The sequence below is a fragment of the Egretta garzetta genome, unplaced genomic scaffold (assembly GCF_000687185.1).
Source record: "Egretta garzetta isolate BGI_Z169 unplaced genomic scaffold, ASM68718v1 scaffold172, whole genome shotgun sequence".
Classification (NCBI taxonomy): Eukaryota; Metazoa; Chordata; class Aves; order Pelecaniformes; family Ardeidae; genus Egretta; species Egretta garzetta.
Window position 1 is genome coordinate 631,153 of NW_009258951.1, and position 13,941 is coordinate 645,093.

The window sequence follows — 13,941 nt, forward strand, 5'->3', positions numbered from 1 at the left end:
AGGCACGTGGGGCACGCCCCACCAATGGGGCGGCGGGCGGCACAGGGAAGGGCCAGGTCCCAGCATGCCCCGCGGCGCTGGCTCTGGCGGGGGCGGGGGCCACTCGCGTACTGAGGGAGCCGGGACAGGGGGGCGGCGGAGCCCCCGGGGCACCCCGGGATTCACGGGCACAAGCGGTATTCCGTACTCGGGAATACCTGAAAGAAACTGGAAATTCTCCTCCTCGGAGCTGGAGGAGGAAAGCTTAACGGTCACCGGAAGAGCAAACAAATCCAAATCGCATTTTCATGAAGGGTATGACAGAGGAATTGTCAGAGAAATTGTGGGCGAAGTGGTTTCCCCAGATAATGACAAAGATCACATTTTCGGGTAGTTTATCCCTGAATAACTGTCCAAGGGCTGAAATATGCCACTCCTCATACTTTGATTGCTACTATTGCCCAGTGAAATAGAAAAAATAAAATATACTGACTTGCTATAAACCAAGAGCAATGACAATGAACTGCAGAAATGCAGGGCCCCTTGCAGGCCGCCTTCCAGTAAACCACCACTGGTTCCAAGGTCTTTGGGCCAGGTCAAGGCACACTGAAGCAGGCTGCTTTCTTTTTTGTATTTGGGCCTTTCATGTTAAGTGTTTCTCAAGAGGTTCAAGTGTGGTCAAGTCAGCAGTCAGCTGAGCCAGCGCGAGAGGACATGATGTTTACCAAAAAAGCTGGTTTACACACTCATCTATAATGACAGGTTTGAATCTAAAGGTTCTATCACCCGGTCCTTGGGTAGAGAGGTTTTCTTGCGCCAAAAGATCCACAGAAAACATGGGTCTGATTTGTGTCTGTCAGAAACGGTTTCTTTCAAACCTCCACCTCAGCAGAATGGAAATACAGGTAACTGCGGTAGCTGTCCAGCCACCGACTGATCCAGAAACACGTTCTCTGCCCCTTGCTTATGCCCCTTGTGTAACACAAGGCTCCTCCCCCGCATACAGCCAATCTAATCAACAGGCAAGACTTTTCACTTTTGAGTTTTGACCCTTTGGGGAACAAAGGAAACATCGCCAGCAAGAATAAGGGCCCCTCTTGTCTGTGGCTCATGAGAGAGAGCTGCAGCTGCACAGGCTGTGAGTGAGATGATAGAGGAGAGGTCTGTTTGTGGAGGGAAAGGGAGGGGGAAAAAAAGAAGAAAAAAAAAAAAAAAGGAAAAAGACCTCTGTCTCAGGAACAGCAAGGCTCTCAGAAGTGTGATTTCAGCCTTGCTGCTTTCTTTAGGAAACAGCGATCGCAGATCACAACTGCATAAATTCCATTAAAGGACAGATTCTAGAAAGCAGTATGAACGTTGAGCTCTAACTGTAAATACAGTAGATCCAACCTGGAACAGTGAACTAGTTAAACACGTAACAGTATTTATTTAGAAGAAAGAAAGAGATGGACATTATCTTGGTCTCTAAGATACCTGACAAACTTTCTTTGCCCCACTGCAAAGTTGGAAATGGGCAAATTTAGCCATTATGCAGCTGGTGACGTTTTTTTTTTTTTTTTTTTTCTGAAAACCCCAAACTCTTTGGAGCAAAAGCAGCAGAGAATTTTCTCTGTTGCCTTCTGGCAATCCTGCTGGATGAAACTATTCCTGAAGACAGAAACACAGGTCTGTTTAGACCACAAGTCTTGGAGAGAATATTTTAAGACAGAATGACACTTGTGGTTTTGTCAATGTGTTTCTCAGTGCACTTTACATAGGTGCTTCTAGTTTCCTTGTAAATGATGAAAGCAGACACCAAGAGGCTGAGTCCAGCTGCTGTGGAAATGTGAACAGTTAAAAGGCATTTGCATCCAGTTAAATTGCCAGCTCGATTCCATGTGAATGAAGACTATCCTTTGACAGAGTAGATTTGATATTCTGACGATTGTTTTTCAGTTTTGGGGTTTCATCAACTTAGTGTTCGCTTTTGTCTCCAACAAAAGTTCAAGGACAGGGAGACAGGTAAAAAGTGATCCAAACCATGGTGGTTGGGTCCAACGTGTGTGTTTCTGCAAACTCTTGACACACAGAAGTTGTTCAAATAGCACAGGGGAGCCCCTCCAATTATTTGGATCCTGATACCAGGCTTTGTCCCTTCAATACTACTAGGCTGACAGTGGTCAGAGCTGTAGCACAGAATATCATTTTGCTCAAGGGAGATTTTGGAAGGAGTATCTGGGGTTTATGCTCAGAAAATGATTATATGGAAGAAGTCTCTGATGGTTTTCATCAGCCAGCCAGAAGCAGCCTGGTATCGCAGTGCTCTCTTCAGCTACTGGGAAGACAGAATAAGTCTTCTTCCAGAAAGACAGAGTGACTTGTCCTGAGGGGAGATTCCCATTGCTAAAGATCTCCCACATTACCTCAGGCACACTCGGAGGTAGAGCACAGCTCCAAACTTCCATGCTGGCTACTGCAGCACACAAGAACAAGGTGGTACAAGATGCCAAAATTAGAACAATGCACAAAGCTGCTGCTTCCCTAGGTCATACACAGAACGTCAACCGTTATTGTGACTTGATTTAATCCTGGTGACACTTTCCACCAAATCATAAGAGCATGGAGAATACCCTATCTCCCATCCTTTCCTTTCACCTCCCTCTCTTCCTTAAGACCCTGCATCTCAGTTAAGTATGCTTTTGGAAAAGGACTGAATGCTGTGCAAAACCCATTAATGCCATTTCTTAAAAAGAGACTTGTCTCTAGTACGTCAGAACATCTTTCCTGTGGGGCACAGAGCATGCAATGTTTAACGTAATCCTAATTCTTCTGACAGGAAATCAGAGGTGTAAGACTTGAGTTTTCCAGTGCAGAACGTGCACACGCATAGGGAAGGAGTGCAGGGAGGTGTTCACACAGGCTCAATCATTTAATGCAACCAGCTATTCACCCTCTGTATAGAGTGAAAACTCACCTCCAGAGTATAGAATAGCTTTTTTCTATACCCCTTTATCTATAAAAGAAAAGGTTGCCATGTCCTTGCTTACATGGTCTAACTGGTGCCCAAATTACTATTATAATTAATGAAAGAACAGGATAAATCCACAATATTAATAAAAAAAATCTTTTTAAGTTGGTGCAGAATACACAGCAGCATTTGAGGTAATCTTTGAGAAACAGTGTGCAGTTCTGGCAATTTCCACTTTAAAAGGATGCTGAAACATCATGCTCCACCCCAGAGCTAAAGCAATACATGAAATATGGAAAACATACCTTGCAGCAAGAGACCAACCAACCTGTCAATCTGTTTTCGCTAGGAATTAAGAGATACTTACATGGGAAAGAGGTTAGCAACAGTAAGCAGTTTATGTTTCGCGAACAAACTGGTAGTTTCAAGAGCTGGAAGCTGAAACTAGACAAATCCAAACTAGAAGTTAAGTATGCAGTTTTGGGAGTATATGTAATCAAAAGCAAGACCAAATTCAGTGTCATTTAAACTGGGTCCTCCCAGCAGAAAAATAATTCCGTGTCTCAGAGGACAGTGGCTTGGTAAATCTCACACTGTGATTTCTAGTGTGGTTTGTTTTATACACAGGGTCTGATATTATGGTCATGACAACTTTAAGCTTTTATCTATCTATAGTAAAAAGTGTGAAAACAAGTATCATGTGATTTAAGTCTTGACTGTATTGTGTTGTTTTATCTTTGGACAAACACAAACCGGGAAGACAGACCTAAGTGAATTGTGCAGTACACGTGCTTAGTATAGATGTACAGAAGGGCCTGCGTTATCCAAAAAAGGCAATGGCCAAGGTCACTGCAGCGCGAGAATGTGAGAAAATTTTGTTTAAATCAAAATGTCTGGGATGCTTGCTAGAATTGTTCTTGATTAACGGCATGCATGGTTAGGATGTTGCAATGTATCCTGACAGCAAAATTACTGATGCAAGCTTAACAGAGTAATACATGTAGCTAACAAGAATTATACTTAACATATTAACCAACATGGCTATGAAATGCTAAAAAATTAAGGTAGTAATATTCCATTTCATTAAAGGGTTTGGCTCTTCAGAGCTTTTCCACAAGTGGTATTTCCAGATCTCATCTCACCCTGCTCAAGGCTGCAATGAAATAGAGTAATAGCTTTCATTTTCAAAATAAGGAAAATAACCCTATCTCTTGGCATCTGCTTAAATAAAACTGATTTGCTGTACTAATCTTACTTTAACAGATCAGAAATTAACATACCAAAGATAAGGCAAATTAATAGCTTCTATTTAATCTCAGTCTAATTTGCCTGTCAATGTGAAGTCTACTACAAATCAAGACAGAAAGTAGCCTGAAGCATTCATTTATTTTGTGTCAACAAAATGAAGGCTTATCTCCAGAAACTTGCTGCCAATTTTTTGTCTCTTCAAAATAAAAATGCACTTCTTGCACACAGGAGGAGCAAAAGTACCTGAAGAAGGAATGGAATACTTTCAACAAATCTTGCTTTGTTTTTGTGTTTCAGAAACCAAGTCTTATGAAAAAGCCATCTGATGGGATCTCACAGGGATGAGAGCAGAAACACTAACTTGAATCTCCTGTTCTTCAATCAGGAAAGTCTGTTAGGTTCAGCCAGCACTTCCCTGCTCTAATGCATGTATAGGCAAATACATAGCTGATCCGATGTATTTCAGTCAGTTGTAGTAGCAACAGATAATATTTACTTTTGATTATTTGCTTTTGCCACCTCTCCAACTTCTTGCTGTGCAGCTTTTAAAACAGTTTCCAAACTCCCTCTACGCTGCACTCCAGAAAAGGACAAAACAATGTACCAAGTTAGCTCTTCCACACATCTATAGCAGGAACGCTGAAAAACAGCCCAAAAGGCTACACTTGTCACAAAGCTTAGTTTAATTTGACAATCATCATAAGGCATCCATGTAAATTAAAAATTCCCACCAGGGTCACATACATTCTCCTACAAAATAAAACGTGTTAAAAGAGAGGCCTGGGATTCCAAAAGATGCTAGTGGTTACTGGTGGCAACTCAGGAAGCGGAAAGTCAGCTTGCACAAATCTCTTTCAATAGAACAATGAATAAAAAGGAAAGAGATTTGTGCAGAAAAGATCATTCTCCATCCTTTCTGGGAAAACAAAACAGAATGAAAAAGATAATCCCGTTCAAGGAGCAAAGAGCAGAGCTTGTAGTTCTGAGTCCAACAATGCTGATGACCCATTTTGAAAACTAATGAAGCACTACGGACGCCTGAGTTCATTATTGCTTTATCCCAGTTCAGCCCAGGCTAAGGCTACGGTGAAGTCCAAATTAGTTTAAAGCCAGAAAATGCAGATCCAGTAACAGCACCTACGTCCCCATTCCACACATGGGTGTAAACAGATTCTTTTGGTGAAAAAAAAAAAAAATTCCCAAATTTCCCCTCTTCCTGTGCTATGTAGATCCCCATAGCAGGGCTAAAATTTGCCCTGAAGTATGTAACAGATTCTCTCTCACATCTCCTTTAGCTGAGCCTCTTCCAAACATTTCACCTTTTATTCAAACTAGTCCTCTTATCCTGGTGATACATCAGCTCAGAGATGTTTCCTGGGAGCTCACCGAGAGGCACACAGCTACCCACACATTAAAAAGAATGTGGCACGGAGTCTATGAACCATCACCTGTACTCTGTAATACCCTAGGATGCTTTGCCCTCAGCTTCCCAAGACCAAACAGCGCAGATGGAAGAGATTGTCTCCCCATCTTGCATGCCTGGTCAGTGATCAAGAGAAACAGCATGCTGTGTAAATGAAATGGCATCTTACCACCACCACCACAAGTCAGAAAACAGACTTGGGTAAAGCGGGGCTTAAAAGTTTCACATCAAGAAAGAGGGTGCTTCCCTCAGACTATCATATGACAGGGCAACCATTATTCAGGCAAACATTATTCAAGGCAGTAAAATTTTAGCATGGATATCTCCATGGTTGACTGACAGGCCCAACATATGCTAGGGATCTTTTAAAAAAAATTAAATTAAAGGTCCTGCTAATTCTTCCAGAAGGACAGAATAGAAGACACACAGTGCATCTGACGAACGCACGTGCTACACATCCTAACACACTAACAAAGGTTGCAGCTAGACAAACTCGTCAAAACAGTTAAAAAGATTTAGGCATCCAGCTAGTACCAAAATTGATGGCATTTGGGCACCTAAATTTAACTTTTTTGAAAATTCAAGCCTACACATTTCTTATTGCTTGTCCCATTGAGTGCAAAGGGAAAACTGAGAAGGTAGGGTTAACTACAGAAGGATTTAAAATCCATCATAAGGTTTCCCTGCTCTTTTATATATATATATATATTTATATATATAAAAAAAGCATTATTATTATTATTATTATTTAGCCACCTAGGGGCAGGGGGGAACAGGAGCTATTTAAAATTAGTTTCTTAATTATTTAAGCATTAGTCCCATACCTCCCAAATCACAATACCTCTGTCACATACATAACAGGAGCATAACATGAAAACGTGTTTGCTGCCAGTGACAATTCCTGAGTCTCTCCTTTGCAGAACTTCAGCCCAAATATCAGGATAATGGCAGCTTGACACATATACACTCCTCAGCAACATACACGCAGCAAGTAGGACATGCCTCAGTGGCCTCCGACCAAAAAAAAGAAAGCAAAAACAAAAACAAAAAAAAAACCAACAAAAAACAAACCACCGACCAACAAACTTGGAGAAACCATCCAGAAGAGCCTCAGGAAAGGGAAGTATCCACTTTCCATGGAGAAGCAACTGCTCAGGAGTCCCTGCCCAGTATAAACTGAATCAAAATATCCATCCCACAGCTGAAGGAGATCTCTGAAACTTGGCAGTGTCACATGCTGGATACTTGAAGGCACATTTGCTTTGTGTTTGGGGAGAGAAATCCAGTTACAACAACACACTGCAGCTGCAGGGCTGAGGGAAAGGAGGCGACACTTCATATCTTTCCTCTGTTCCTGTCCCCATTTTCAAGCTTCATGGCTGGCATGAGCTGGTGATCTAAGCAGACACATTAACATCCCTGAGTGAAATGGCACCATTTGTGGCCTCTGAGACTTTGTCCTCAAGCACCATTGCTGGTGTGTCTGTAGTGACTGCTGTAGTGTCTATGGCAGGAAGTGGATTCAAGCCCTGTGATAAGATCTGTTGAATGGTTTTCCGCAAATTGGGGTGCAGCTGGTTTTGGGTCTGGTAAAAAATTTCTAAGGCAAAAGACTTGAGGGTGCCAGTGCAAAGGTCCTCATAAAGTGGAATTGTGTACATCCGAGACATCTGCAAAAAAGGAAAACTGGATAATATCACTTCAATAAAAGTCAAGAGCTTCAGCTCTTCTACAGCTACATTCCAACAGCCCTGAATGACTTCAGATTGGAGAAGAGCAACACATTTCTTTAAAAGACAGCCAAGTCTATTCTAAATAAGTTTAATGCAAAGATTTTTATGAATGATAATAAAAAACCATTTCCTCTCTAACACTGAGCTATTTCCACAAATAGCAGAACTATTTTTAAAAGGCCAAGTAGAAGAGGCCACAGTGAACACATGCATTAACCTTTTGCTCCTGCACAATAATAACCACTGAAAGTAACTCAATGAGCCCTAGCCTTGCTTGAAGTGTAAATATTCAAACAACCACATGATTTAGTAGTGTGAAAATTTCTGGTCTGGAAAAGCCAGGGCTGCTACAAAGCAATACAAAAAAAAAACGCACCGGGCAGAGCTGGGACAAGGGTATTGAGTTAGACTAGAAAAGCAGAGATTATCTGTAGGCACTTCAAGTTACATCTGCCCATTCCTCCCCACCCGCTAGCAGGTGAGCCATGCTCAGCCCCTTCGCAACACACCTGGTCTACACTTGGCCAGGAAGCAGAAGTTCCAAGGTCTTTCACGTCGCATGTCTCATGCACATGTCTCATGCACTGAGAGGTGCAGTGATTTTAATCCAGCAGTTAGTACCTGGTTTTCCAAGAAGCGACGGACTTTGTAAAGGTCTGGGTAATAATCATTTCGGACTACAATCTGCAACCAGCGGATACGGATTTCTGCATTCATGGAGTCCAGCTGAGAGGAGTAACATTCCGAGAGCTTTTTTATCACCTCTGAAGAGAGCACATACACAGAGAAAAAACTATGACCTATTTTGTCAAGTGTAAGGGTCATCGGAGAATAACAAATCATAAAGTCACAGAATCATAGAATGGTTTGGGTCGGAAAGGACTTCTGAAGATCATGTAGTTCAACCCGCCTGCCATGAGCAGGGACATCTTTCACTAGATCAGGTTGCTCAAAGCCCCATCCAACCTGACTTTACATGAATAATAAGGTCAGCGTGACATGGGGCTCTTCAGAACTCAATTCATTCTTCCAGGAATCCTTTAGTATCTTGGTAGAGTACTCACCATGTGGCAGTGGTGACCCATCCAGCAATCTGTCCAAGAAAAGCACGGTTTGGAACGTTCTCCATTTAGTGAGGTCAACACTGCTGGCAGCAGCAACAGAGTCCAAAGGCTCTGTGGTCCAGAGTTAAAACACTGGTCTGGTCAGACTGGATCCCTGAGATAAGTCTGGCTCAGCTAATGGAGGTCCTGTAGCATTGAGCCAACGTTCAAACTCCAGTCCTGGAATGAGGAGCACCAAAAATGTCGAGCAGGAGTCTCTGCAGGTGGCTTGGCTGTCTCAAGGTTCAGGACTGCTTCTAGCACAGTTAAGAGAGGTTCTAACAATAGCAAATCAGACCAACCCATAGTTACAGCGACATAACAGCCTTAGCAGTCTCATCAGGTTAGCCTACGCTACATCTGGAAGAGCGCCAGCAACACTTCTGCCAAATTTAACCATGAGTTTTCTAGAGCTCAGCATTACAGTGAGTAAGTACAAGAAACACACTAGATCTTAAGACAGCCAGGCTAACAAGTGTCTATGATTAAGCTATGTTCTAATATAAGATTTTTTTGTGTGCATGCATTTCTTTTTCTCAGAATTTTGAGGAAGACTGAAGAATATGGGGAAAACTGGCATAATAAAAAAAAAAAAAGGTGAGAAGGCTGACTAAACTCCTCCTACCCACCAGCCAAAGCAAGCAATTTTAAATTTATTTATATAATCAATAACTAAAACAACAACAAAAAGATTCTCCACAAGTGGCAGAGCTAGCAGAGTGTGGTTTCCAACAGAGCTCTTCCCTTTGACCCTTTACTATTCCTAACTCTTGGCAATACTTCCTGTTCCACACCACCTATCCTAAAACTCCTCTCTCCTGCATCCCCCCAATATTAGCCAGGCAAAAGTTAGCCTGTGCTGTGGTTAACTCATTAGCCTACCAGTGGGCCAAGTAAAACATACAACTGCTGAGGTCATGCTGCAGCTTTTCCCACAGTAGGATCACTCATCTACAACTCTCCAAGGGCAGTTTCCACAAAGCCTGCAGGACCCTCGTATCCATAAGAGCTGTCTGGCTTAAACTGACCAATGGGTTCAATAAATACTTGGAAGGATGGACACATGACATGTAACATTAGTCTCATTTCTTTACGCAAGTGGGCTAATAAGCACCTAGTAAATTACAGACTTTTCATAAATCCACCAACAGCTATAAAGATGGGATATAAGGGAGGGTGGAACATTATGGAAGGGATTTTATATGCATGGACAGGACATTGGGAAAAGTTCTCAGAGCATGTTTTCTGTAATTAAAACAGATGAAATTTCAAAGTATGTTCACCTTTTCCTTGCATTTAAGCACGTGTAAATCACATTTACACTAATTGTTCTGTCTGCAGTACAGAAGATGAGTTCATGAGAAAGTTAACTGAGGGCCACTCAGCTGATTGATGCCAAAACTGTCAGCGATTTAAGATGTTCTCATCCCCCAACATGAAGACAGTAACAATAAATCACTACAGCCATTTCTATCGTGAACATCTGGCTCTTGCCAAAGGGTTTTGTTTGCCTTAGCATTTTCTTATGCATCCTCCAAGCCAAGCACAAAATTTATGATGCAGATTTTCTACAGTGTTTACAGTTAACTAAGTAAATTTCCTACCTGCTTTGCTCTCAACACATTGCTCTTTCAGCTCTGGAAAAAAATTCAGGAAGGAATCCAGAAGATCTTGAGCCACAACACTGGTAAATTTGTACTTCTCAATGTAGGCCTGAAACAGTAAAAAGGATACATTATGTTTAGGAGAAAGAGCTTCCTTTTGATGTAGAACCACTGCATGCAATTTAAAAAAAAAAAAAAAAAAAAAAAATAAAAAAAGAGAGAGATGGAAGAGTGAGAACAAGAATTTGGAAGGTCTTTTTTTTAAAAAAGCCAAACAAAAAACCCAGACAAGACAAATATTCTCCTTCCTTTCACCCAGATGAGGAAAGCACCATAACAAGAAAAAAAAATGGGTAGCTGCAAATACACTGACAGCTGAGTAGAGGGTTTTTTCCTGGTACAGATCACAGATACATTAACATATCAAGGGCAGGAGGGTTTCCTTGTACTTGACACTAGTGAAAAGTCAGAACACAGCTGGCCACTGTATTATTCACTGATAGATTATGGACTAAAGTCATACTTGTGTAACTATGGATAAGAGAAAGATGGAATGGGGGTGGATGGGAAGAGGAGATGAAAAAACACGCAGCAGAAACAAGAAGCAGTGAGTTGTGTGACTTTTCAAAAACAAGTCAACAGCTGACATAATTTTCTCTAGGTTTTGCAGATCTGCTCCAAGACAGCAAACCTGCCCCAATGTAGGAAACCATGCCCTTTGTCACCCTGGCTAAAAAAAAAAAACCACAAGCTGTTACCATTTAGCAGTGAATGAAGTCACATAATTTCAGTCATAAATAATCCCTGCTGGAACAGCTTTCTAATTATTTGGAGCACAGAACAAGAGGTAACGAAAGTACACTACTACTCTGTAATTGGCACCTTATAAGCTCAGAATCTGAGATGAAAGAAGAGCATAAGATCATTCACTTCGGAGAAATCTCAGTAAAAACCTGTCATGCACAGAAAGAATCATATAGGATGGCAGACGGGCCCACACCATTCTTCCATCTCAGACACACTTGTATTCAACTTTACCCCTATCAATTAGCCACAGTGACAAAACCTGGGTATGGGGGGGAAAAGCAGCTCTAAATCTCAAAAGAAATACAGGCTTATTCACACTCACTCTTAGGAAGGAGTCAAAATGTCTTGGGTCACCACAGAGCTGGGACAGGTAGTAAACAAAGCAGTAGCCTTTCTCATAGGTGAAGAGGTTCATTAAATTACTAGGATTTACACCTGAAAGGAGACAACAACAATATTATAAGACACTGTAACGAAGACACAAATTTCCAACCCTTCTAAATATACAGACCCTTTAGAGATCACCGAGTGGACATGCAGTGACTTAAAAACAAAACAAGCCTGTTGTCAATACATTTAATTTACTGCAGTAAATTAAAGAGAAGCAGTCCAAGCATAGAGGCTGGGGATGAGGGGGATATCAATGATTGTCAGCTAAGTACAAATTCCTAATGGAAAAAGTCACTTCAAATTAGAAGTCACTGAAAACACACCTAGAATTTGAAGACAAATCCTGTTGGGTTTTTTTTTCTCCAGTGCCAAATTCAGGGAATCACCATACTGCAAATTTGTAAAGATATCAATATAAGGTAATCACTACTTGTTCCTTTTTTTGAGACTTCCAATACATCCATTCCATTTGGTTCCAATATCATCTCCACTTGAATTTTAGGTTGTTTTAAATATCATTAGATTGAAGACTGCCTCACACCTCTAGTGGCGATGAAAGAACCAGAGAACAATCAATGAAGATACATGATGCTGGAGTGCAGATGTGCATCTGGCTCAGGGGATAACCAAACAGTGCCTGCATAGCTCACTCAACAGGAGAGGAAGTACATATATTTATCTGTATGCTTATGCATTCATACGTAGTTCTTACATGGCCACATAAAAAGAGGAACTTTTAACAGCACAGGATTTTATTTGATGTTTCCAAATATTTTCATTATAAACTATTTTATTTTACACATTCAGAAGCTCAAAGCCACACAGCTTTCACACTCCATTTCTACCCAGTGAGTCTGTTCTGTTCTCAAACAGAACAATATTTATAAAGATGAGTTAGCCAGCTTTGAAGAAAACTTCCAAGGCAAGTTTCCTAATTTACTTTTAGACTGGTTTGCAAACCAGTATTTCTTTTTTCTTTCTTTTATAAAAGAACATGGAAAAAATAGTCTTTTTTGGTCTATATTCCAGCATCAATATACAGAAATTTTGTGTACAGCAGCTTCAGTCAAAAGCAATACCTGGCTCCAGTTTAACCTGAAGCTTGCTGACTGGGTTGTCTTCTCCAAGGAGCTTCATTTGTCTGTGGAGAGCATCAAGGCGGAATGCAGTCTCCAAACATGTGAAGGCAGCTCCTACCCCAGAAAAAAACTTATTAGTTGTGGGAAAATGACTAGCAAAACCTGACCTGTGCAGAACTAGCACATGTACAAAATAAAAGCTGCTGAAGGTGTAAAACACACAATAGTGAAACAGAATCACAGTAATGTAATGGTGGAGGAACTCGAGTGCAAAAAATACTTGCAATTTGTAACGAAAGTCAGAACCTAAAATACCACATTTACTCACTCTGATTATGCAGCAGGCTGAACTGAAAAACAAAGCAGCACGAACACTATGCTAAAGTTTACACCTTGACATCATCTTATCAGTTCTTGCAAGATAAGCAGAGCAGCATTGAAATAACTACTGTACAGGTAACTTTAAAGGAGCAATCAAGTGCTACAAAATAGTCATGCCACTGGTAAAATAGCAGACACAATTTCATACTCGGTGCCAAAGATTTTGCTAAGAAAATGCTTAGTAATTTTAAACTTTTGGGTTAAAACAGAAAAGGATTAGATTTAGTTGACATATTACAGATCCTGTGGATTTTTTTTAAGCTTTATCTAGCATCCTACCCATATTATATCACACAGTTTTCACCCTCCACTCATTAGGACTTCTTTTGCAGCTGCGACTGGGTAGGCTACTCTTTCTCTTCTATTGAACTGCAGCGTAGGGCATTCCATGCTTTCAAGCCAAACTAGCTGTATTACACTGGCAAGTCAAGAGACCTTTCCTGTGCCCTTGCAGATGGAAAAAGTTGCAGAATGTGGATTTTCAGATTCAGAAGATACTTAACATCCAGCACTATTAACACTTTAGCTTTCTTTGCCAAGTCTTCAACTTCAGTGACAGGGCTTGTTACATAGATGCAGTGTCCAAGTCTCTATGTGTGTACCCAGGAATCTGATACAAGCAAAATGACAATTAAGAACCAGGATATATTCAGAAGATAGAAGAACCTGTACTGGCAGAGAAAGGGGCAGATGTGCTTTACGGGGGAAAGCAAGAACCAGGATAGCTAGTGTTAAGGGCAATTACTTCAAGCTACAGGGAGGAGGATTAAGCAAGATCCAAGAGGTGTGGTAGTCCATGGACTCCAATTTCTGTAAACAATGTCATTACCAAGATGCCTTTTTAATTAACAGCAGAGGATACTCCAGAAATTACATCAGAAATGGCAAGATTTAGATCAGAGGTTTGTCTTAGAAACAAAACAGAATGCAGAAACAGCTTTCTAAAGAACGGCACAGGGAAAGGCATTTCTTAGTTTCCTGAACTACTGCTTCTTGAAACAATCAGTTCTAAATTTCAAGAGAATAGACCAAAATCAGCAAGGATCTTGTCCTATGTCAGAGGGACAGACTAAGTTGGGACAGAGTACAGGTCAGTATCTTCTGACCTGTTCATATCATTGCCTTGTATAATATAACATGACTTATAAGGACAGTCCTAACCACTGAGAATTACTCAACATAAAACAGCTTTCAAAGATATATAATATACATTGTAACATCTCCATATATGCTCAGAGCACTTCTTT

The 13,941-nt window shown here is 41.0% G+C and overlaps 1 protein-coding gene across 1 annotated transcript in view; it reads right to left on the reverse strand.

Annotated features, from left to right (window-relative positions):
- Window positions 1-6,297: 6,297 nt before the first annotated feature.
- RNPEPL1 (arginyl aminopeptidase like 1) overlaps window positions 6,298-13,941 on the reverse strand; it is an 11,676-nt gene continuing 4,032 nt past the window's right edge. Inside the window, 6 exon segments of the mRNA XM_009634321.2 lie at window positions 6,298-7,267; window positions 7,952-8,094; window positions 8,395-8,613; window positions 10,038-10,146; window positions 11,167-11,279; window positions 12,314-12,427. Of these exon segments, the coding sequence (XP_009632616.2) occupies window positions 6,995-7,267; window positions 7,952-8,094; window positions 8,395-8,613; window positions 10,038-10,146; window positions 11,167-11,279; window positions 12,314-12,427 (971 nt within the window). The 3' untranslated portion in view covers window positions 6,298-6,994.